Raw genomic sequence first — 26,633 nt, 5'->3', positions numbered from 1 at the left:
TCAACCCTATTTGCCCAAGTTGAGTCACACTGTCAAAGAAAGCTTAAATGGTTTCTATTCAAAGAGCTCAAACTTGTTTGTCCTGGTGTGCAATTATAAACACATTTAGAGAAAAAGGAAAATAAGGCCATACCAATATATACGATTTTTCTGTCAGTGACCTCTCTTGTCTCCAGTCTATTTTTATTTAAAATGGAGTCCAGCTTTTAAAGAATAATGAATGTAAAGCGTTTATTACATAATGACTTAGAGGCAGGATCACTATGTATTAAAAGACCTACTGGGAGGCAATTTTCCAAGTTAAGGCCCCAAAGCCAAGGTCTTTGAGGAGCACTTCCTCCCCCACGTCTGCAGGTCTCATGAACGCCATGTCCTGTTCTGGTGAGTTCCTTTATACAGGAATTTGTGGAGCAGCCTCGGCTGCACACACTCAAACACGCGGCCACGCGGATTATCACTGGGGATCTGGATTTATCCTCAGGTGCCTGTCGCTCAGGGCCCTGAACCCTCAAACCTCAGCCCAAAGTCAGCCTGGCGGCCCCATTAGCGGGTCCAGGGCTCGAGCTGCGTCTCGTATCTTTTCTCAGATGAGGAATCCAGAGGCTCACGTTTTCCACACGCAGGGTTAGCGAAGTGAACGGTACTGTGTGATCTATTTCTTTCTCACTTTATCACAACTGTTCTCCATACTTTGCCATTATTGTTCTTTAGGAATCCTGAGGTTCCCCCCCTTATAAAAGCCCAGTATTTTGCAAGATAATCAAAATGGAAAAATCAAAACATTCTCATTTAAATTCACAGACCCATTGGTTCTCTTTCAAATCTTTTTTCTTTTAAAATTGTCCCTTCAAGATAAAACCATACAATATGTGACCTTGGAAAAGTCCCTTGATTTCCCCGAGTCTGTTTCCTTATCCGTAATATGGGAATTACAGATAATCTGTAATATGGGAATAATAATAATCCCTCCTTTCAAAAGATTGCTGTGAAGATGAAATAAATTATATGTATGAAAGTTCTTAAGAGTTATGTAAACTTGATTATCATTACCTCAAATTCAGATCAAAACAATACCGATAATCAATATTAATGCCGCCTGGGAATCCCCTGGCGGTCCAGTGGTTAGGACTCAGAGCTTCCACTGCAAGGGGCCCAGGTTCGATCCCTGGTTGGGGAACTAAGATCCCACAAGCTGCAGGTTGCAGCCAAAAAAAAAAAAAATTGAATTAAAAAGAAAAAAAAACCCTATTAATAGCTGCCTAAAACAGAACAGCCCTCACTGTTGCAGATTTCCTAGAAAAGTTATACTAAATACTTAGATTTTATCTATTTTCTCTTGCGCATTTTTTTCTTGTTTTCCCAAAGCCCCCCATTCCTTCAGTCAGTGGCATTCACTACCTCAGAGGATGGGTAAGTCTGCCAGGTCTGGGGAATCCCCAGCACAAGCGGCCTGAACCCCCAGAGTGTGGACCCCGACGAGAAGCCACATCCAGCATGGCACCTGGTGGTAGCATTACAAGGTCTGAGGGAGAAGCCCAGGCAGCTGGGCCTGAGAGAGGCCTGCAGAGACCCGGGCATCCCAGCACAGTGTGGGGAATGCGGCCAGAAACTCCCCATGGTCCCGGAGGGAAGACGAAGGGACTGAGCAGAGGGCAAACTGGAAGAGCTCTGGCTGTCTGTAGAGAGTGGATGCTATCTGCAGATTAGCAGGGCCTGAGGCTGAAACACAAGGCAGATGAAGCCTAATGATGGAACGCCATGAGAAGAGAGGACAGTGGTGGCAGCTGGCCTCTGAAGATGGCCCCCAATGAACCACACCTGTGCCGTCCCCTCCCACGCTGAATCTGGGTTGGCCTATTACTCCCTGTAACCGACAGAGTGCAGCAGAAGAAATGCTGTAACAGCTCCAGGCCTAAGTCTTAAGAAAGCCTGGCAGGTTTACTCTAGTTTTTGTGGAAGTCAGCCACCGTGTGAGAAGCCCAGGTCCCCTGCTGGAGAGAGCAGCCCGTGGAGAGGCCCTAGAGGAGAAGACACCACTGGTGGAGAGAGGCCATGTGGAGGAGTGCCAAGGCACCAGGGTTGTCCTCCTGACAGCTTACGACTGTCAGGTACAAACTGGCCTGACAAAGCCAGGTGTATTGAGCCACTGCAGAGACAGACCACACCCCAGAGGAACCATGGGGCATCTCACCAACAAAAGTAAAGCAGAGTTAGCATAAGGTTTGGGGGAAGGGTGGGGTTTAGCGGAATACAAATGAAGCTGAGATTTTTGTTTGTTTTTAATTGAAAAACCAGTTTACTAAACTGAGGTCATCAAAGAAACTCAGTGTAAAGTGGCATTAAGAGCCAACAATTTTCCATGCCAAGGGCTTGTCTATCATTTTTAAAACTGAGATGCCGTATTCCACAGGCCCAAAATTCACATACCATAAAATTCACCATTTTAGAGTATACAATTCGGCGATTATGATACTGAATCAAAGTTTTGATAGGCTCAAAGCAAAGCAGGCTCCGTGTAAAGGATTCCACATCTGCTCAGGACTGTGAGATGGACGCCAGGGTCATGTTTCCTCAGACACTAAAGGGTTATGATAGACGGAAAATGCCGTGTCCAGAAACTCTGCACCTGAGGAGGTGCATCTGAGGTTTGCCCAGAAACAAACCAAGGCTTTTTCTCTGTGTCCAAGTGACTTGGCTCCTCTGGGCAAAATCGGGGCGTGTCATTCTTACTGATGAAAGTTTCTGATAGTCTATGATTTTAGAAAACAAAGTTACTCAGGAATAACAAAGATGGTTGTTAGGCCTTTCCCCTTGCAGTGAGTCCCTGGATGGAATATATTCTGTCAATTCTGCATATCATTCAATCCATGTCTCATACTCCAGCCGAATGAAAGGCTGAGCAGATTTTTACATTCTTAGCCAGAGCTAATTTTTACTTTCTCAGAAAGAGAAGGCAACCCAGACCTTCCAGCTCAGCGGGGCCTCTGGGACCCAGGTGCAGCTGCTCTCAGACTGCAGCTGCTCGAGATCTCAGGTGAGATGAGAAGAATCCGCTGAGCCCCATCAACCCACCAAACTGTGAGAGAGAATGTCTTGTGTTTACCCACTACATTTGGGGATGGTCTGTGATACATAAATAGATTACTGAACAGCCATGCCTGAAGCAGACCTCTCCTCTGTTGGGAGACCTAGATCACCCTCAGGGAAGAAGAAGCCCGGGGAGAGGCGTGAACCTCAATTAGAGGAAGCACTTAGTCAAAGGAGACTTGAGTGTTACCCTCTGGTGGTAGAAGTTAGAGCACAGTTACCTCTGGGGGATGTAGGGTTGGGTGGAAAGGGCAGGAGGGAGCCCTCTGGATTGCCGGAGGGAAGTGTTAAATATCTCAATCTGGGCAGGGCTTACATGGACGCACACCTACATAACAATTCACTGAGCTGTACATGTAAGACAGCGAGCAGAACTGGAGCTCAGGAGCTAATTTCTATTAGAGTAACAAAGAAAAGTTAACTAGTTCTGTGAAATGTATACCTGCCGCAAACAGGCTGTACAAGTGAACACAAGGAATTATGACAGATGCATGAAGTAAATAAATATTTATGCAGGGAAAAGGTATTAATTATGAGTCTAAACACTGACTGAAAAAGATGCCAAAGAGGAACATGATTGAGAGCAGGGAATTTAAGAAGAATATAAAATTACAAAATTGCTGGAATATTCACTCACACAATTCCTATTTTATGAATTAAATTAGAAGTAGGCTGTACCCTCTTCAAGATCACTGTCACTGGAATTAGAGATGGAAGGAAGCTTTGAAATTGTCTTTTACTGGTTCTCAAACTGGTCTGCACACTGGCATCACCAGGGGAGCTTTAAAAGACACTGATGCCTGGGTCCCACCCTAGAGATTCTGATGTAATTGGGCTGGGGTGTGGCCTGAGAACCAGGATCTTTAAAAGCTCCCCAGGTAAAGTAAAAAATGATCCTTTTTAAAATCACATCAAAAAATATATAAATAAATAAAGGAAGTGAAAGACTTATATGCTAGGAACTATAAAACATTGATAAAGGAAACTGAAGATTATTCAAAGAAATGGAAAGATATCCCATGCTCTTGGATTGGAAAAATTAACATTGTTAAGATGGCCATACTACGCAAAGCAATCTACAGATTTAATGCAATCCCTATCAAATTACCCATAACATGTTTCACAGAACTAGAACAAATAATCCTAAAATTTATATGGAACTATAAAAGGCCCAGAATTGCCAAAGCAATCCTGAGGAAAAAGAACAAAGCTGGAGGCATAACCCTCCCAGACTTCAAACAATACTACAAAGCTACAGTAATCCAAACAGTGTGGTATTGGCACAAAAACAGAGATCAAAACATAGATCAAAAACATAGATCAATGGTACAGAATCAAGAGCCCTGAAATAGACCCACACACCTACAGTCAATTAATCTTTGACAAAGGAGGCAGGAATATACAATGGAAAAAAGACAGTCTCTTCAGCAAGTGGTGTTAAGAAAGCTGGACAGCCTCATGTAAATCAATGAAGTTAGAACACACCCTCACACCATACACAAAAAATAAACTCAAAATGGCTTAAAGACTTAAATATAAGACATGACACCATAAAACTCCTAGAAGAGAACATAGGCAAAATGTTCTCTGACAGAAGTTGTACAAATGTTTTCTTAGGCCAGTCTCCCAAGGCAATAGAAGTAAAAGCAAAAATAAACAAATGGAACCTAATCAAACTTTATAAGATTTCGCACAGCAAAGGAAACCATAAACAAAATGAAAAGACAACCTACGGACTGGGAGAAAGTAGTTGCAAATGATGTGACTGACAAGGGCTGAATTTCCAAAATACACAAACAGCTCATACAGCTTAATTATCAGAAAACCAAACAACCCAATCAAAAAATAAGCAGAAGACCTAAATAGACATTTCTCCAATGTCTTTTTAGGCACACAGTCACTATAGGGACATGGGGACTTCTCTTATCACAGTGGGACAAAGCTAGCTCTGTGACTCCATGAGGGTTGGGGACCAGAGGCAGAGGGTTGGGGGTCAGATGGCCAACAGGCACATGAAAAGATGCTCAACATCGTTAATAACTATAGAAATACAAGTCAAAACAACAAGATATCACCTCACACTGGTCTGAATGGCTATCATTAAAAAGTCTACAAATAATACATGCTGGAGAGGGTGTGGAGAAAAGAGAACCCTCCTACACTGTTGGTGGGAATTGTAAATTGGTGCAGCCACTATGGAGAACAGTATGGAGGTTCCCCAAAAAACTAAAACTAGTGTTGCCATGCGATCCAGCAATCCTACTCCTGGGCATATATCTAGAGAAAACTCTAATTCCAAAAGATACATGCACCCCTATGTTCATAGCAGCACTATTTACAATAGCCAAGACATGGAAGCAACCTAAATGTCCATCGACAGATGAATAGATAAAGAAGACGTATACACACACACACACATACACAATGGAATACTATTCAGCTATAAAAAAAGAATGAATAATGCCATCTGCAGTAACATGGATGGACCTAGAGATTATCATACTAAGTGAAGTAAGTCAGAAAGAGAAAGACAAATATCAGATGATATCACTTATATGTGGAATCTAAAATATGATACAAATGAATTTATTTACAAAACAGAAACAGACTCACAGACATAGAAAACAAACTTGTGGTTACCAAAAGGGAAGGTGGGGGAGGAATAAATTAGGAGTTTGGGATTAGCAGATACAAACTACTATATATAAAGTAGATGAACCAAGGTCCTACTGTATAGCACAGGGAACTATATTCAATATCCTGTAATAAACCATAATGGAAAAGAATATGAAAAAGAATATATATATGTACATAGCTGAATCACTTTGCTGTACACCAGAAAGTAACACAACATTGTAATTACTTCAATTTAAAAAAAACTTAAAAAAAATAAAATAGAAGCTCCCCCGGTGATGGCAGTGCACTCACCACTAGGGTTGAGAACTTAGGGGTCAATTTCAACCACTTTTCACAATTTCAACCACTTTTCACTTTGCACATGGAGGTCCAGTGCAGACAAATGGCTGTGAAATATGCATTATTTGGCCGTAGCCAATTTTCTCTGATGTGCCCTAACAGGAGAGAGCTGTGGCATGGATAATGCCAAAGAGTGAATAATCTAAAAATAATTTGTTTGGTTTGGGAAAGCAGCACGTGACTTCCCGGCCGCAGACTGGCCTGGCTAATTCAGTTTGGCTCAAATGAATGCGCCTTTTCCTGATTTTACACTGACAGCCCAGGCCTGTGCTGAGCTGTGGAAGGAAGGTGGCCAAATTAAAAGCTGGCTGTGACCAGTTTCCCAATGGGAACAGACAAGCTGTCAAAGGTACACAGTCACTACAGGGACATGGGGACTTCTCTTATCACAGTGGGACAAAGCTAGCTGTGACTCCATGAGGGTTGGGGGCCAGAGGCAGAAGAGGGTGTGAAGGGAGAGAGGTTAATGGTGATCAAAGCACTCTTTTGTACAAGGTTTCCTGCTAAGCATTTCTGTAAACAGACATGCTCCAGGCAACTCTGAGTTAGGTGTTCTATTTCCTCCCCCCATTACAGAGATGAGGAAACTGAGGCTCGGAGTGGTATAACCACCAAAGCAGAGCAGGGTGGAAATTCAGGCTTATCATCCTCTGCCCAAGAGAAGAGTCCCGGCCCAAAGCTGAAAAATGAGCTGTTGATGGACCTGGGTCAGATCCTTAGATTTTAAGTCTTGGTGAATGCACTTTGGCCCCCTTATTTTTCAGCTCTAACAGTCTTACGGCAGCAGTAGAGAGACCTCCAGAAGTGCCCTGCGGCAGCAGAACTGACAGAGAGCCCCAGTGGAGGCTCCCTGAAACCTGTCTCTGGCACCTGTGCTGAACCTGCATCACCCAGGCACCATGTGGCTCCCCTCCCATGTCTGCGTGAACGGGGGGGCCCTTTCCCGGGAGACATGGATCTCGGATAGAAGCCTTGCCAAAGTTCCTTGGACTGCGTGGCAACCAGGGTGCTCCCACCCAACCTTCCCCCCGTCCTCCTTTCCTGGGGTCCCGTCTTCATCGCGTCTGATGGCCCTCCCAGCCTTCCCAGCCCCTCCCATTTCCTCTCACACAGATGTTTCCCTTAATAAAATTCTCACGTTTAATCCCATCTTCGCATCTGCTTCTCAAAGGACCTGGACTGAAGTAATGCCTCTCCCCACTGGTGCCCCAGCCATGCACACATCACCGTGGGTGGAAGAGGGAGCAAAGGAGGTCACCTTCTGCTGATTCACCTGGGGACCCTGGCCTGAGATTCTGAAGGTGCAGGTGACAGAGGCAATATGTTTGCCTTCGTCACTGGTCTCAGTGCCAATGAAGGAAGGAAGTCGAAGTGGCAAGTAATTGACTAGCACTCCCATTTGCCCTAATTCAACTGCCAAGAAGTCACTTTTTGTTGCAGGTGACCACAAGCACAAACAACAGTTTGGATTTTTTCCCCATCTTGTTATGTCCCTTGGGGAAGATATTCAAGCCCTGCACCCTCAGTAACTCCTTGTGGGGAGATTTTCTTGCCATCTTTTCTCCCTGTGAAGGAAGAGAGAACGTAAACGATATCCTGATTCTAAAACACCTAGAAAGGGGCTTCCCTGGTGGCGCAGTGGTTGAGAGTCCGCCTGCCTATGCAGGGGACATGGGTTCACGCCCTGGTCCGGGAGGATCTCACATGCCGCGGAGCGGCTGGGCCGGTGAGCCATGGCTGCTGAGTCTGCGCGTCCCGAGCCTGTGCTCCGCAACGGGAGAGGCCACAGCAGTGAGAGGCCCGCGTACCGCAAAAAAAAAAAGAAACACTAAAACACCTAGAAGGAAGTGGTCCACGGTCATCAGTATCATTTAGCATTGTTCTGGAAGTACTAGCCAATGCCACCAGATGAGAAAAAGGAAGAAGAGGTTAGAGAGAATTCATTAAGGTACGGAATTAGTATACAAAATATGCAAACAATAGCCAAATATAAATATAGTGGAAGATAAGAACTTATTTACAATAGTGACAAAACAGAATAATGTCTACGAACAAGTTTAACAAAAGTTGTGTAGTGCCAATAGGATGAGAATTTTAAAACTCCACCTTTAATAAATTCAAAGATACCTTATTCTTGAATAGAAATAAAAGTTTAAGATCCAATCATCCAAATATTCATATTTAATACAATATTTAATACATATCCATTTAACGTCACTCTGTATTAACCACATCTTATTTTCTGTAATGCTGATGCTTTGACACCTGGGCCTTGCTGACCCCAGGGACTGCCCCTCCCAGGTTAGCTAGTTCCCTGCTGGCAAACAACTCTTTTTATATGCAAATCAACCCTGAGCCCATGATCCCAACCTCCCTCTTTATAGTGCTCTGTATTGGGCTCTCACGTTCCAGGCCTCTTATCTCCCTGCCCTAATCACCACAGGGTCAGGTACCAGATGCCTGGGGCAGCCCCTGCACCCTGGAGTCCATGGATGTTGTTCAAACTAGCCAATCCTAAACCAGCTTAATCTGCCTCACCTGTTTCTTTCCAAGGACAGCACGGTAAAGACTTCAGCTGTAAGTTGCCTCTTTCTCTGTGCCCGGAGACCACCCTCACCCTTTCCCCATGCAGCCCTGCACGGTGTGGGACCCTCTCCTCTCCAGAACTGTGAGTAAGAAACTATCTTTTCTTGGCAATCGTCTCCTGATCTGTTGGCCTTACTGAATGTGAAGTCCTTCTATTAATACACTAAATTTTAAAATTTACTCCAATGAAAATACTAGATTTTTTGTGCTACTAGAGTTAATACAGAAAAATAATCAAATGAAGATAAGCATGAAAGCTCTGAAGAAGAATGACGTAGGCAGAGTGGTGGGGAGAGGGCACAGCTGGACGGTGGGCGAAGGGCAGGGGGCGAGAATGGCACTGTGAGTTATGAAATGGAGTTAGGAGTATAGTGGATGTAAATATCAGTGCACAGCACTAAAGTGTGAAAGAAGTATTTATCTCCAGTAACTCAACTTTACTTTTGACCTCCATTTGGAGGAGGAACTTGGCCCAGTTCCATCAGGGCCTCGAGGCCCAGACCCCACCCCTACACGGTGGGGCTTGTCTAACCCAGGCACCAGGGCTGGGCTTTGATCCTCCGTGGCTCACCTCTCCACGCTGCACCCTCAGAATTGTTTGCTGCGGCTTTTGTGATATAACCCCCCCGGGGCCGCCACCCCTGCAAGAAAATGTCCGTGATGTATATATCACGATTCTTCAAGGGGGAGCCCACAGAGGAGCTTGCCAAACAGCAGGAGGATGCAGGCCCTGGAAGATGAGGGGTGGGTGACATCTGGGTACACAGGCACTAGGTCAAGGCGGGAAGGGAGATGGGAATTCGATGCGTCATGAATATCGTGCGTAGTGACGAAGGTACACGCAGGGTGCTGTAGGAGGGCTGGGAGAGAGGATAGCTTCACGGAAGAGGTGACAACATGGCTGATACCACATGGCAAACGGCGGGGAGCACACAGAGCTCAGGCTACGGGGAAAGCAGGTCTGATTTCCTGAGCCCTCCCTGATCACTGGGGTGAGGAGGCAGTACCTGGGAACACGCTGGGACCAGGGAATGAGCCTCAGGACGATCCAGGTAGCCGTAGATGAAGCACTCCACAGAGCTGGCTCCAGTGACCCCTGGGAAGAAGATCATGGGTGACGCCATCTCTGGATATTTCCAGGCCTGAGTCAAAATTTAAAGTGTTCCCTTCAAACTTTGAAACTGGAGATCCAGGGGTTTCTAGCTGTGCCTTTTCTCTCTGCTCCCTAACTGCAGGGTTAACCACACAACCTGGATTCACCATGGGTTCACTAACCAGCTAGCCTCTCTCCTAGAAGAAAAGGCCTTGGAGGGGAGGGACGATCCAAGATGATCCAGTGAAAACCAGAGGCTTAGGCAGCCTTGCCTGTCAGATCTGAACCCAAGGTGTACTTTAATCTGCACCTTATCTTTGGGAGGATTTCACAGGATCTTCAATTTCCTTTATCCACATTACTCCATTATTCAGATGAGCAGCAGCAAATGCAACCAGAAAACACCAGATGATTCAAACTTCATCTGTATACATTTCACTCTCCACAGCAGTCAGCAGAGTCAGTTTTACCAGAGTTTCTCAATCATAATTCCCATCTGGAATTTAACTGGTTTCCAACTTTCTTAATACACTCATATGAAATTCCATCCTAGTCACTCTAAGTTTGCATGTATCAATACTTTAATAATCATGTGCCACTTCTTCATGGCAGTGCATTGCTTCCCCACTGCCTAGAGAAGTGTCTTAAAAACAGTAAAGGAAGTTGGTGCAGCCACTATGGGAAACAGTATGGCGGTTCCTCAAAAAACTAAAAATAGAACTACCATACAAGCCAGCAATTCCACTTCTGGGTATTTATCCAAAGAAAATAAAAACATTAATTCAAAAAGATATATGCACCCCTATGTTCATTGCAGAATTATTTACAATAGCCAAGGTATGGAAACAACCTCAATGTCCATTCATAGATGACTAGATAAAGAAGATATGGTGTTAATATATACAATATACTACTACTCAGCCATACAAAGAATGAAATTTTGCCATTTGCAGCAACATGGATAGATCTGGAGGGTGGTATGCTAAGTAAGTCAAACAGAGAAAAACAAATACTGTATGATTTCGCTTACATGTGGAATCTAAAAAACAAAACAAATGAACAAACAAAATAAAACAGACTCATAGATACAGAGAATAAACTGGTGGTTGCCAGAAGGAAGGAGGGTGGAAGGATAGATGAAATAGGGGACAAGGTTTAAGAGGTAAAAACTTCCAGCTATAAAATAAATAAGTCATGAGGATGTAATGTACACATAGGGAACATAATCACTAATATTGTAACAACTTTGTATGGTGACAGATGGTAACCGGTCTTATTGTGGTGACCATTTCATAATGTATAAAAATAGCAAATCACCATGTTGTACACCTGAAGCTAACACAATATTGTATGTTTCTTATAATTCAGTTAAAAGTAGTAAAAGAATAAATACATTTTTGGAAGCAATATTATTTTCATTTTCCTTTGGTGTTCGAAATCCTATTATTTCTTTGTAACAGATCTGAGAACTTTTCCCTAAGGAAAACATACTCAAGTGACATAATAAGCTGAGCTACTTCAGAGGTGCATATGTGAAATAACCATAGAAAATATCCACTGAGCTATTTCCAAACATCATGAATTCTCATTCAGCTATTATCCAGTGAGCAGGTGGCTGTTTAAGGAAATAAAAACACACAGCCCCTGTCTTCCAGGAAATGACTCATTCTATTTGGGAAATAAGACCCATTTACTTGCAAAGTGAAACCACACTGCTAAACAGGACACAATTCCAGCCAACATTCTCCTCTTCTCTAAAGTTGCATCTTCCTAAAACACAATGGCATTTATGGAGTGCCTTCTATATACCAGGCACTGGGCTTCTGGATAACTTTTTGAACCCCTAGACAACCCCATGAAGTATGAAAGGTTTGGGAAAGAATATCAGTAGAGGAACTAACCTGATAAGTCATTTCCAAGCCTGAATTCTCAGCGTTCCTAAATTAAGAAAACAACCATAATCTTTCAAAGTTCAGTTTTTATGAGGCACTTGAGTATTCAACATACTAGGATCCCGTAAGAATGTTCCTTATTAAACTAGGGGATACAAAACATTTACCAGTAAACTTTGACTATCAACCAACAGATTCATTTTAGAGGGGCTTATTCAATATCTTATCCTTCTAAGGAAAGATCCCATTTATAAAGCAGGCAGTCAGTGGACAGTGCTCCTGGACTAATCTGATCTTTGTTCAGACTGACCTCTGCTGGTCAGTCTATTAACCTGCCAACTTTTTTTCTCTCTTGAGATAATATGACTAGAGAAGGAGCCTTTTCCCCAAATTACATCTAGTATCCAGATTTATATAGTTCAACTCACAAATGTTCACCAAGCCCTCAACCTTTCAGCAAAATCTTATGTAGCACTTGGCTGCCAGAGGCCAGTGTCCACGGGCAGAGTAGGACACTGATGAGATTACATAAGCCGCCCACTCTCTGCCCTCCTTGGATATTCCCTATGCTCTTCTGCAGCCCAGGCTCTCTAGTCTGTATCTCAGAATACATAAGAGGACCTGCCAGGAGGCCTGATCTCAAGGGCCTGTCAGGCAAAGCCACAGCTCCCTGCAAGTATCTCCTGGGTTCCCACCTCGAAGCTGGAGTCCACAACATTGTGGAGGTCACTCAGGCTCCTAACTAGCCAACGGATATAAGTCTGATATGTACGGTACAGTCAAACTAGCTGAACTTGGATATAAAGTCCTATACTCCAACTCATCTATAAAACTGCAGATAATAAACAAGAATGACCCTGAAAATAGGTGATACTTTTCCATTTCTAGTATTTTCTTAAAACAATGTCGATTTCTGGTAAGACAATTACATAATTATTTTTACTTTAAAATCTTATAAAAGTAGGAAAAACATGAGGGAAATAAAAATTACTTAAATCCCATCACCAAGTTATATTAAAATTTTGGTTTATTTTGTGCCCACCTTTTTTCTCTATGTATGTGTGTATGAGTAAAGATGTATATCCTGACCTGGACCCATCCATTTTTGTAGCTGTGATTATTTTTCCATTAATAAATATTCATTCTTTAACACAATTTTTATTTTATGATGTTGACAGATCATAATTTACATAACCAATGTCTTATTATTAAACATTGTGGTTGTTCCTAAATAAAACTATGCTGAATGTCCTTATATATAAATATTTGACCAAATGTTTTATTATTTCTTTAAAATACATTCTTGAAATAGGCCCACTGGGTCAAAAGTTATGGGGTATGAACATTTTATGATTGCAAATACAAGCAACGCTAGAATTCCTCTATGGAATTTGTACCAATTTCATCTTCCGCCCCAGCACAGCACTCCTCTCCTCACTTCACCCTCACCAAACACTGAAAATTATAATTTAAAAAGTGCTTTGCTAAGTGGCTGGGGTAAAAAAAAAGGTTTTTCTATTTAACTTACCTATTCATTTGTATTCATACTCATACTTTTATTGATCATTTGTGTTTTTCTGTTAATTATGCATTCATGCCCTTTCCCCATTTTTCTGCTAGTGCATTAATATTTTTCTTATTTATAAGAGTTCTTTACATATTAAGGCTGTTGATTCTGTTGGTCTCAATGTGGTACACATAAACTAAGGTTGATAATCCAAATATACCCTGAAATTATTAGTTTGGGTGTGGTGTGACTTCTCCTTTGGCTTAGTAAGTTCTTTCCTGAAAAACTAAACAGAACAAAAACCCAACTCATAAGATGTAGAACAAGCCCCATTAAATACTGTGTAGACTAAGGTTGGGTAGACTAAGGTATGAAGTGGTCAATGGATAAACTATGAAGGAGAGATAGTCTAGGTACTCCAACTTACTGAACATGCCTCTACATTGCATAGTTCTGAAGCTTTTTTCTTCAAAGATGTTATTAAAAGATATGTGACTTTAAGAATGGATTTCCTTAAAAGAATACTGATGTGTCATTCAATAAACCAGTTATGGTGCTATTTAATAAACCCCTCTTTCAACTGTAAATGGTTATTTCTGTCGTAGAATACTGGTATCTTTTTATGGTTTTAATCAATTCCTGCACTATAAAATGTCATTTAGAAATGTTTTTTATTTTTCTTTGCAGAACAATTTTAACATTATAGTAATTTTGCTGTGGAAAATAAAATTCCATCTTACAGGAAAGAGATGCCAAGTCACTCATTGGCATCTTTATTTACATATTAGAGCGGGTCAGCCAGTGAAAATCCTAGAAAAAGAAAAGACAACAAACATTCAGTCAAAAGAAATAACTGTGTCAAACTATATCCTGTTTTGCTTGCTCTAAAATCTAAAAGTCCCATTATAACCACACTAGCCACAGTGGTGGTAAAGTGAAGTTTGTCTTTGGTCTAGAGCTTTTCCCAAAAAGGAGCTAAAAATCCATTAATGAATCTTGCTGTCTTGTCCTACAAAACAACCTAACATCACTTTCTGGATCTTCCCCCATTAACAATAATCAGGGCACAAAAAAACTAGAGTCTGAAAGAACCAGAAGTACATGCAAAAGAAGAGAGGAATTTACAAAACAGAAATTGGAGTCACAGATGTAGAAAAAAAACTTATGGTTACCAAAGGGGAAAAGGGGGAGAGGGATAAACTGGGAGACTGGAATTGACATATATACACACCATTATATATAAAATAGATAACTAATAAGAACCTACTGTATAGCACAGGGAACTCTACTCAATACTCTGTAATGTCCTATATGGGAATAGAATCTTAAAAAAGAGTGGATATATGTATATGTATAACTGATTCACTTTGCTGTACAGTAGAAACTAACACAACATTGTAAATCAACTATACTCCAAAAAAAACTAATAAAAAAAAAAAAAGAGAGAGAGGGAATGAAGGAGGCCCAAAGAGGACCACGAGCTCCCATGTCTAAGAAGAGCTTGAGGAGAAAAAGCAGTGCATGGAAGCCTTGCCCAGGACTAAAACCATCCTACCCACGTGACCTGGACACAGGCAACTGCAGAGATTAGGTCTTCCCTGTATTTATAGCAGGAAGCAGCCAGCTACACCATGAATTGATGACAAATGGTAACCATTTATAGTTTGTTCTCTATATCCGTGAGTCTGTTTCTCTTCTGTTATATTCATTTGTTTTATTTTAGATTCCACATATAAGTGATAATATACAGTGTTTTTCTTTCTCTGTCTGACTTATTTCACTAAGCATAATATCCTTTAGGTCCATCTGTGTTGTTGCAGATCATGGAATTTCCTTCTTTTTATGACTGAGTAATATTCCATTGTATATCTATACCACATCTTCTTTATCCATTCCTCTGTCGATGGACACTTACGTTGCTTCCATATCTTGGCTATCGTAAATAACGTTGCTATGAACACTAGGGTGCATGTATCTTTTCAGACTCACAGATACAGACAACAAATTAGTGGTCACCAGTGGGGAGAGGGACAAGATACGGGTATGAGATTAAGAGACGCAAATTACTATGTATAAAATAAATAAGCTACAAGGATATATTGCACAGCACAGAGCATATAGCCAATATTTTATAATAACTTTATGAATAATTTTATAAAAGTATAATCTATAAAAATATTGAATCACTATGCTGTACACCTAAAACATGATATTACAAAATCAACTATACTTCATTTTTAAAAAAATGACAAATGGTAATGGACACACAATCAATCAATGAAAAATAAACAGTTTAGAAACTATAATATATGGGGAATTCTACTGGAATGAAGATAAATAATGTTGAAGTGGTAGATGCAAAAAATACAAGGATAATCCTCATGGAATTATACAAGAGGAAATAAGAACTTGTATTCTCCAGCAATAGCCCCCAAATTCATAGAGAATTCAGAGAATAGACCATTAGAAGCAGATCATTTAGACAGGCATTAGCAGAGAAGGGACAATCAATTAGGGCCCTTCCGTGACTAACACAGGTCTCAAGTCTATTTTGTCTGTGTGTTCTGAATGTGCTTACCAAGCCCCTTGTGGCTTTAGTTTCCTTAGTGCTCTGATGCCCTGATGCCAGAAGGAGGGCATTCTGGTTGCAAAACTGACATCCCAGCTATCGAAAAGCATATACTCAGCTACAGATAAAATGACATGCGATTTTAAAACCTACCTATTGGGTGTCTAGCTTGCAGAAATCATTTCAACAAATAGTTTTTTTTTTTTTTCAAGGCAATCAGTAAACCCACAAAGGTACTGAGTAGGTTCTGAAAGTTGTTAATCCTACCTGAAAACAGCCTGCCTGCTTGCTCCACATAAATCCCTGCTAATGCCACCTACGCCATCACCTTTCTGGCCTAGCCTTTCTGTGCTCACCATCCCCATCACCATGCTTCTTCTTAAGTAGCTCTTCTCTCTGCTATGAAAAGAGCCTGAGAGGCTATGCCAGAGCCTCTCTCTTTCTCTCTTTCTAAATTTTAATTGAAGTATAATAGACATACAACCTTATATTAGTTTCAGGTATACAACATAATGATTTGATATTTGTACACATCGAGAAATGATCATTACAATAAACCTAGTTAACATCCATCACCATATATAGTCACAGAAATTTTTCTTGTAATGAGAACTTTTAATATCTATTGTCTTAGTAACTTTCAAATATGCAACACAGTATTATTAACTAAAGTCACTATGCTGTGCATTACATCTCCAATGACTTTATAACTGGAAGCTTATACATTTTGACCCCCATCACCCATTTTGCCCACTCCCCACCCCCCAACTCTGGCAACCACCAATCTGTTTTCTGTATCTATGAGCTTGGTTTTTTTGTTTGTTCTAGGTTCCATAAGAGAGATTATATGATACTTGTCTTTCTCTGTCTGACTTAAGTCATACAGCATAACGCCCTCAAGGCCCATCCACGTTGTTGTAATGCTAAGATTTCATTATTTTTTGTGGCTAAATAATAATCCATTGCGTATATATACACCACATTTTCTTTATCCAGTCATCCACTGTAGACTGTTTCATATCTTGGCTACTGTAAATAATGCTGCAATAAACAAGGAAGTGCATGTATCTTTTAGAGTTAGTGTTTTAATTTTCTTCCCATAAATACACAGAAGTGGAATTGCTGGATAACATGGTAGTTTTGCATTTAATTTTTTGAGGAAACTCCATATTGCTTTCCATAATGGCTGCATGTATTTATATTGCCACCAAGAGGGCACAAGGATTCCCTTTTTCTCTACATCCTTGCCAACACTTATTTCTTGTCTTTTGATAACAGCCATTCTAACATGTATGAGGTGATACCTCATTGTAGTTTTGATTTGCATTTCCCTGATGATTAGTGATGCTGAGCATCTTTTCATGTACCTGTTGACTATCTGTATGTCTTCTTTGGAAAAATGTCAATTCATATTTTCTGCCCAGTTTTTAATTGGATTGTTCTTTGCTATTGAGCTAAATGAGTTCTTTATATTTTTTGGATATTAACCCCTTATCAGACAATATGATTTCAAATATTTTCTCCCATTCAATAGGTTGCCTTTTTGTTTTGTTGATGATTCCCTTTACTATGCAGAAGCTTTTTAGTTTGAGGTAGTCCCGCTTTATTTTTGCTTTTGTTGCCTTAGCTTTTATGTCAAATTCAAAAAATTATCTCCAAGATCAGCGTCAAGGAGCTTACTGTCAGTTTTCCTCTAGGAATTTTATTGTTTCAGGTCTTATATTCAAATCTTTCATCCATTTTAAGTTAATTATTGTGTATAGTGTAAGATCGTGGTCCAGTTTCATTCTTTTGCATGTGGCTACCTAGTTTTCTCAACACCATTTAATGAAGAGATTGTCCTTACCCCACTGTATATTCTTTTCTCCTTTGTCATAAATTAACTGATCATATATGCATGGCTTTATTTTTGGGGTCTCTATTCTGTTCTATTGATCTATATATCTGTTTTAATGCCAATACCGTATTGTTTTGATTAATAAAATTTTGTATTATATATTTTGAAATCAAGTAATTTAATGCCTCCAGCTTTGTTCTTTCTAAGATTGCTCTATTTGAGGTCTTTTGTGGTTCCACACAAATTTTAGGATTGTTTGTTCTATTTCTGTGAAAAATGCCATTAAAATTCTGATAAGAGATTGCACTGAATCTGCATATTGTTTTGGGTAGTATGGACAGCTTAACAATATGAATTCTTCCAATCCGAGAGCATGGAATAGTTTCCATTTCTTTGTGCCTTCTTCAGTTTTTTTCATTAATGTCTTATAGTTTTCAGTGTACAGATCTTTCATCTCCTTGGTTAAATTTATTCCTAGGTATTTTATTCTTTTTTTTTTTTTTGCGGTACGTGGGCCTCTCACTGTTGTGGCCTCTCCCGTTGCGGAGCACAGGCTCCGGACGCACAGGCTCAGCGGCCATCACTCACGGGCCCAGCCGCTCCGCGGCATGTGGGATCTTCCCGGACTGGGGCACGAATCCATGTCCCCTGCATCGGCAGGGGACTCTCAACCACTGTGCCACCAGGGAAGCTCTATTCTTTGTGATGCAGTTGTAAATGAAGTCGTTTTCTTAATTTCTCTGATAGTTTGTTGTTACTGTATAGAAACACAACAGAACTCTGTGTGTTAATTTTGTATCCTACAACTTTACTGAATTTATTATAATAGTTTTTCAGTGGAGTTTTTAGGGTTTTCTATATATAATGTCACACCATCTGCAAATAGTAACACTTCTACTTCTTTGCTTCCAATTTGGATGTCTTTCATATCTTTTTCTTGCCTAATTGCTCTGGATAGGACCTCCAATACCATGTTGAATAAAAGTGGTAAGACTGAGCATCCTTGTCTTGGTCCTGATCTTAGAGGAAGCTCTAGCTTTTCACTGTTAAATATGATCTTAGCTGTGGGCTTGTGACACATGACCTTGATTATGTTGAGGTATGTTCCCTCTATAACCACTTTGTTGAGATTTTTTTATCACAAATGTTGAATTTTGTCAAATGCTTTTTTCTGTATCTGTTGAGATGATCATATGATTTTTATCCTTCATTTTGTTAACAAAGTGTACCATTTTGATTGATTTGTAGTTATCGAACCATCTTTGCATACCTGGAATAAATCTCACTTGATCACAGTATATAATCCTTTTAATGTATTGTTGAATTTGGTTCGCTAATGTTTTATTAAGGATTTTTACATCTACATTCATCAGGGATACTGGCCTGTAATTTTCTTTTCTTGTGGTATCTTTGTCTGGTCTTGGTTATCAGGGTAAGGCTGGCCTTGTAAAAATGAGTTTGGAAGTGTCCCTTCCTCCTTTAATTTTTGGAAGAATTTGAGAGGAATTGATATTAATTCTGCTTTTAATGTTTGGTAGAATTCACCAATGAACCCATCTGGTCCTGAACTTTTGTTTGAGAGGTTCTGATTACTGATTCAATCTCCTAACTTGTAATCGGTCTGTTCATATTTTCTATTTCTTCATGACTCAGTCTTGGTAGGTTATATGTTTCTGGGAATTTATCCATTTATTCTAGGCTGTCAAATTTATTGGTATATAATTATTCATAGTAGTCTGTATGAAATTTTGTATTTCCATGGTATCAGTTGTAATAGCTCATCTTTCATTTCTGATTTTATTTATTTGAGTCCTCTCTCTTTTTTTCTTGGTGAGTCTAGCTAAAGCTTTGTCAATTTTATCTTTTTAAAGAATCAGCTCTTAGGTCCAGTGGTCTTTTCTATTGTCTTTTTAGGCTCTATGTCATTTATTTGTGCTCTGATCTTTGTTATTTCCTTCCTTCTACTAACTTTGGGCTTTGTTTTTTCCCTAGTTCCCTCAGGTGTAAAGTTAGGTTGTTTGATTTTTGTTGTTGTTTTTTGAGGTAGGCTTTTACTGCTATGAACCTCCTTCTTAGAATTGCTTCTGCTGTGTCCCATAAATTTTGATATGTTGTATTTCCATTTTCATTTGTCTCAAAGACATTTAAAATTTTTTCTTTTGATTTCTTCTTCGACCCCTCAGTTGTTCAGTGGCATGCTGTTTTATCTCCACATATTTGTGAATTTTCTAGTTTTCTTCTTGTAACACATTTCTAGTTTCACACCACTGTGGTTGGAAAAGATGCTTTTAATCTTCTTAAATATATAAAGATTTGTTTTGTGGCCTAACATATGATCTATCTTGCAGAACATTCCATGTGCACTTGAAGAATGTGTATTCTGCTGCTTTGGGATGGAATGTTCTGAGTATATCTGTTAAGGCCATCTGTTCTAATGTGTCATTTAAGGCAAATGTTTCCTAACTGATTTTCTGTCTGGATGAGCTATCCATTGATGTAAGTGGGTATTAAAGTCTCCTACTATTATTGTATTGCTGTCTATTTCTCCTTTTAGATCTGTTAATATTTGCATATATATGCACTCCTATGTTGTGTGCATAAATATTAACAAATGTTATGTCCTATTGTTGGACTGACCCCTTTATCATTGTGCAATGCCCTTCTTTGTACCTTATTACAGTCTTTGTTTTAAAGTCTATTTTATCTGATATAAGTATAGCTACCCCAGCTTTCTTTTGGTTTCTATTTGTATGAATTATCTTTTTCCATCTCTTCACTTTCAGTCTCTTTGTGTCCTTATATCTGAAGTGAGTCTCTTATAGGCAGCATATAGATATGCCTTATTTTTATGCATTCAGCCACTCTATTTATTTTGATTCAAGAATCTAATCCATTAATACTTAACGTTATTATTGATAGGTATGTACTTATTGCCATTTTGCTGTTTTCTGGCTGTTCTGTAGTTACCCTTTCACCAACGTCCTTGATATCTGTCTTATAGAAACAGAATTTCAGTAGAATTCTATATATTTCATAGTTTCCAAATTAATTTATATTTCATTGATTGTCCAGGTATCTGTTCTGCCCATTTGTCCACTGCCTTGTTCAAAAAAGAAAAAAAAATCTAACAGCAGATACATGTATAAAGAACCAGGACAGAAAATACTTGAAAAAAAGTAAAACACTGAAAACAACAGCTGATATGTAAGGTGCAGGCATGGAGGCCAGGTATACAAGAGAAAGCAAAAGTAGCTGGATCAGAATCAGAGTACAAAGTATGAAAAGCAACTTAATCTGGGATGGGAGAGGAACATACTACACACTTTGTCATTTATTTTACTGCTACAGTCTACACCATAGTTTTGCTTTAGAGGCCAAAGTAACTAACTCTGAATATAATTGCATAAGTTACCCTATTATAGTCTCATATCCCATTGTGCTTCCTCCTCCACTCTCTGTCTTCCAGCCACTTTGGCTTTCTTTCAATTCCTTGGACTTGCCATGCTCCCTCCTGCCAAAGAGCCTTTGCACATCTTTTCCCTCACTTCTTTGCTGAATTTGTCCCTACTTATCCTTCAGCTCTCGGTTTAAGCATCACTTCTGAGAAGTCTTCCTTGTGACTCCAATATAAATTGAATTCCTTTGTGGGGTTTTTCGTTTGTTTGTTTAAATTTATTTTATTGAAGTATAGTTGATTTACAATGTTGTGTTAATTTCTGCTATACAGCAAAGTGATTCAATTATATATGTGTGTGTGTGTGTGTGTATACGCAAACACATTCTTTTTCATATTCTTTTCCATTATGGTTTATAATAGAATTTTGAATATAGTTTCCTGTGTTATACAGTAGGACCTTGTTGTTTACCCATTTTATATATAATAGTTTGCACCTGCTAATCTTAAACTTCCAATCCATCCCTTCCCAACTCCCTCTCCACCTTGGCAACCATAAGTCTGTTCTCTATATCTGTCTGTTTCTGTTTCGTAGATAAGTTCATTTGTCATATTTTAGATTCCACATACAAGTGATATCATATGGTATTTGTCTTTTACTTTCTTACTTCACTTAGTATACCATCTAGGTCCATCCATGTTGCTGCAAATGGCATTATTTCATCCTTTTTTATGGCTGAGTAGTATTCCACTGTATGTATGTATGTATGTGTGTGTGTGTATATATATATATATATATATACACACACACCCTACATCTTCATCTGTCATTGGACATTTAGGTTGATTCCATGTCTTGGCTGCTGTAAATAGTGCTGCAGTGAACACTGAGGTGTGTGTATCTTTTCAAATTATGGTTTTCTCCAGATATATGCCCAGCAGCAGGATTGCTAGATCATGTGGCAAATCTGTCTTTAGTTTTTTGAGGAACCTCCACACTGTTTTCCACAGTACGGAAATTTACTTTCCCATCAACAGTGTAGGAGGGTTCCCTTTCTCCACACACCTCTTGGGTTCCTTTGTTTTATGTTCATTCAGAACTGGGTTTCTTTTCTTCAGAGGAATTGCCTCACTCTATTGTGATACATTCAGTTGAGAGGTAACTGGACTGCACTCTCCTACTGGACAGTAAACTCCATGAAGTGAGGTCTGAGCCTGGTTTGCTCACTATGCTATTCTTAGCACCTGACACAGCACAACTAACACATACCTCAACAAATATTCACTGAACAAACAAATGAAAGTGACAAGCTCAGAAACAGTTTAGACAGAACTCAGTAAATGACAGGGTGTTCTATTTGGTAGATACTTTTGGGGGTGGGAGGGGAGATGCATTTCTGCTTTCTGCTTAGCAATCATCTTTACCTGGGCTTTCCGCATGGCTTGCGGCTCAATCATGATGTTGATAAGAGAGGGTTTAGTTGTGTCTGCCAGACTCTGCCTCAGGGATTTCTGGAGTTCTTCTGGTGTTTGTACAAAATACCCTTTGCCTCCAAATGCAATCATGACATGCTCGTAATGTGAGTGTGGCAGAAGACACATTGGAGGGGCCCTGAAAAAGAAGGTCACAAGTCAATAGAAAAAATTCTCTAAAATAATTTGTGGAAAAATTTCATCTAAAATGAAAGGCATGCTTTTACGTAAACTGAGATGCCAGTATATTAAACTTTCCATACATTTTTTATTGTATGTATAGCAATGTGCAACAGAACTTTCTGTGATGATGGAAATTTTTATATCTGTGCTGCCTAGTATAGTAGTTACTAGTGACCTGTTGCAGTGAGCACTTGAAATGTGACTAGTTAAAAAGAGGAAGTGAATTTTTAACTTAAACAGCCACATGTGGCTAGTGGCTACTGTACTGGGCAGTGAAGGCTACACCATCAACTATTATGAATCCCCCCTCCAAAAAAAAGAGGAGAAAAGGAATGGTTACTACAAAACAGCAAATAACAACAAAACAACAGTCAGCGAGGCATAGCAAACATACCCACAGCCTGCTCCCCTGGGGCTGACTAACAGATTCACAACCTCCTCATCCCACAGCCAGCCACAATACTGTCTCAGTTTGGCTCTGTCATCAAATGACCAAGATTTAGCTAAGTGGTAAAAGGAAGGAAGACCTCTATATCATAAACAATATGTAAGCATCTATATTCCTACATGGTGTAGTAGGAATAGTAGGACTGGTAGCATTTGCAATAAGCCTTTTCATTAACAAGGCTTAGACATGAAACTCATTCACCTGAGCCTTCAGTGGCTCCCTGATCATAAACTATTCATTGAAGTGCCAGTCAAGGATGGTTGTGCAAAAAGGAACCATGCAGACAGGGTTCCTGTCCTTTAGAGCAGCTGACCATGAAAACAAGCAATACTGACACCACAGAAGCAGGTTTCCGGTATAGCAGACTTTTTAAAGAGAGATTAAAATAGTTGAGAAAACATAAATATACACTGTTCTGGGTTACTTACACTGTAGTAGCATCTCCAAATTTTAACATTTCCTTCCAAGTATCTGTATCAAAACCTTGGTAAATTCCATTATTATTCACCACCAAAAGTATGATTGGCAAGTTGTACCTAAAATTGAGAGCAAAATATAAAGGAAATCATTTTTCATTCTGAAGCAATTTCTTTTCATTGGATTGAAATTTTAACTTGAAAATGGATAGTTTTCTATAAGCTTTTTTGTAATATTACGGTAAGACCAAAAATTAAGCATTTGCTATCCTAATAAACACTATCAAATTATTAACAGAAACATCATGGAGCAGTAGAAAGAATGCAAGGTTAGTGGTTGGCAGACCTGGTCCCACCACTATGCAGCTACGGACCTCAGGCAAATGACTGAGCTTTTCTGACCCTTGGTTTTCACAGATCTGGGAGTCAATAAGAATGACACCTTCCATACTTAATTCCCTCTGAAGCACTTGTTCCTCACAACTGTCCTATAAGGTAGGAATTAGTACGACTCCTATTCCTACCTTAGAGGAGACTTAAGTTTGGTTAAGAGACTTAACCCTAGTCACCTGGGTCTGATGTGGTCAAGCCAGTATTTAAATCCAGGCCAACTGACCCAGAGGCCGTTCTTTTAACCACCAAGCTCTGCTATCTCCCTGCAGAAAACAAGCTTTTATCAGACCAGAACTTTTTTTTCAGTGACCTAAAAACTACTCCCCAGTTTTGCAGGTTTTGGGCATATGGTAGAGAGATCATGAACATGCTGTCCTGGATGAGACAGACCCCAGGGTATTTATACTAGTATTCTCAGGACACAGCACAGTGCCATGCATGGGGCACCTGGCACATGGTGAACGCTTGGTAACTATTTGTTAGGCAAGTGGGTCTTGGGTATAATTTTTCATATTTTGGAGAAAGAAATGCTGACTCAAGATGCTGTCTTACCTGCAGATGGTTTCCACTTCCATGCCAGAAAATCCAAATGCACTGTCTCCTTCCACACAGATGACCTGCTGCCCTGGGTTTCTATCTTTAGCCACTAGAGCAGATGCAATGGCAAAACCCAAACCGACTCCCATTGTTCCAAAAGTACCAGCATCAAGCCTGTTGGGGAACAGAGCTAAAATGAAACCTTCTGGGGCATATCACAGATGGTGGAGTTGGCAAAAAATCTAGTCATTTTTACATGGCTCATGGAAAAATAAAGAACAATAAAACATTCTCCTTAATATTAAGTTTTTAGACTGTGAGGAAATAATTTGTAAAGGATAAGCAAATGAACGGGAGAAATCACTCATGATTTCTTGGAAGACTGTGAATATATCCTCCAAACACTGAGTATACAAATTACCACATGATCTCAGGACATACCAAGCATAGAAACACTACAAAACGTCACCTACGAATACTTTTATGAAGTATGTCCTTACACTGGCTGCGTATAATTTTCAAATGTTTTCTCAATCTGCTTTTTGTAGTTTCTAATTTAACACATTCCAATTCATTATAATTGCCTTTACCTGTGACGAGGAAGGTAGTTTTGAAGCACAGTGCGCCCAATATCCATAGTATTTGCTCCTTCGCTCACCACAAAACAGTCTCTGGGCAGTTGTTCTTGAATGTGGTAGAATACTGTGTAATAATTCATAGGCAGGGATTTTTTGAAAGCTAATTCCTAAAGTATCAGAGGGAAATAGAATCAAATTAAATTAATATACAGTGAAAATAAACAGCATCAATAAGCTACTTTCAAACTTACTTGCAATAGCCAAAGGCTATGAAATTCCCAAATGGCCACTAGATGACGACTCTGAGAAGCTAATTGATCTGTCAACCGTCCTAGGGGACAGGCTAAGAAAAACGGGTCCCAGTCCCAATTTGGGACACAATCAAATAAGGCAGGAAATATCCCTCTTCCTGGAGATCCACGACACACACTAGCATATTAAAGACTAAGACGTCCTATAGTAAAGATAGCTGAAGACACTGGGTTAAGCAAAACTAAACAGTCTTATTTGAGCACTTTCAGGGAAACACTGCCTTAGAAAAAGTGAAAATTTTATTCTAGAATATTTTCATCTAAAATATGACTCTATATTTAAAATTAAAAGTGAAGTTGGGGTTTTAGAAAATCTAATCTTTCCCCACATGTACTGGAAAGGGGATATGCTTCACCCACTACTCTGGAGGGTCTCTAGATGGAGGGGAAACAGAAAGGTTATTGTCCTTGTCTAGCCAAATGCCTTTTAGAGCTTCAGCAGCAAAGCCCCACTGCCTCTTCACCTGTACTACTTTGGTCTGCTAGAGATTATACCCAAGATGGATGAGGGACCCTCCTATACTCATGCACCAGAGAAGAGAGGCAAGATCCTTCCATCTTAAACTAAGGTGATTCCTATGGAAAAGAAGGAATTAATCACTATACCATTCAGGAAAGAAAACTGAGACTGGCTCCTGATAGGAGAAAGTCATTGATTAAACTTCCAAAAAAGAAAGAATCATATAGAGACAACTCTACTTGTTTGGAAAATGCAAATTTATTCCAAGACGACTGATATATTAGGGAACAAAATGAATATAGCTGGAATTTTGTATTTGCTTATGCATGATTCCATCAGTTAGAAACACTACATGAACAGAGAAAACTACACCCAGCTGAACCAAGATGCAGAGGAATACACAAAACAGCCAAAAAAAAAAAAAAAAATCAGAACAGCTGGAGAGGAACTTCAAGATGGCAGAAGAGTAAGACGTGGAGATCACCTTCCTCCCCACAAATACATCAGAAATACATCTACATGTGGATCAACCCCTACAGAACACCTACTGAACGCTGGCAGAAGACCTCAGACCTCCCAAAAGGCAAGAAACTCCCCACATACCTGGGCAGGACAAAAGAAAAAAGAAAAAACAGACAAAAGAATGGGGATGGAACCTGAACCTTGGGGAGGGAGCTGTGAAGGAGGAAAGGTTTCCACATACTAGGAAGCCCCTTCGCGGGCGGAGACTGCGAGTGGCAGAGGGGGAAGCTTCGGAGCCACGGAGGAAAGCACAGCAACAGGGGTGCGGAGGGCAATTCCCGCACAGAGGATCGGTGCCGACCAGCACTCACCAGCCCGAGAGGCTTGTCTGCTCACCCGCTGGGATGGGAGGGGCTGGGAGCTGAAGCTTG

General features: G+C 40.0%; 1 protein-coding gene across 3 annotated transcripts in view; it reads right to left on the bottom strand.

Moving 5' to 3' along the window:
• Positions 1–8,244: 8,244 nt before the first annotated feature.
• The window catches only part of HACL1 (2-hydroxyacyl-CoA lyase 1), a 46,966-nt gene continuing 28,577 nt past the window's right edge, over positions 8,245–26,633 (bottom strand). The window contains exons 13-17 of one of the 3 annotated variants that reach the window (XM_033431999.2): positions 24,982–25,136; positions 24,407–24,565; positions 23,474–23,581; positions 22,367–22,553; positions 8,245–9,745 (exon numbers count right to left, since the gene is read on the bottom strand). In XM_033431999.2, coding sequence (XP_033287890.2) covers positions 9,458–9,745; positions 22,367–22,553; positions 23,474–23,581; positions 24,407–24,565; positions 24,982–25,136 — 897 coding nt within the window. In that variant the 3' untranslated portion in view covers positions 8,245–9,457. Of the gene's footprint in view, positions 9,746–13,795; positions 13,952–18,028; positions 18,305–22,366; positions 22,554–23,473; positions 23,582–24,406; positions 24,566–24,981; positions 25,137–26,633 lie in introns of those variants that run through there. The other 2 variants (XM_004271936.3, XM_049710197.1) reach the window with 2 other exon arrangements.

This window comes from Orcinus orca, chromosome 5, assembly GCF_937001465.1.
Source record: "Orcinus orca chromosome 5, mOrcOrc1.1, whole genome shotgun sequence".
NCBI classification, from domain to species: domain Eukaryota; kingdom Metazoa; phylum Chordata; class Mammalia; order Artiodactyla; family Delphinidae; genus Orcinus; species Orcinus orca.
Note: the sequence above shows the minus strand (reverse complement) of the source record. Positions and strands in the feature narration are given on the sequence as shown.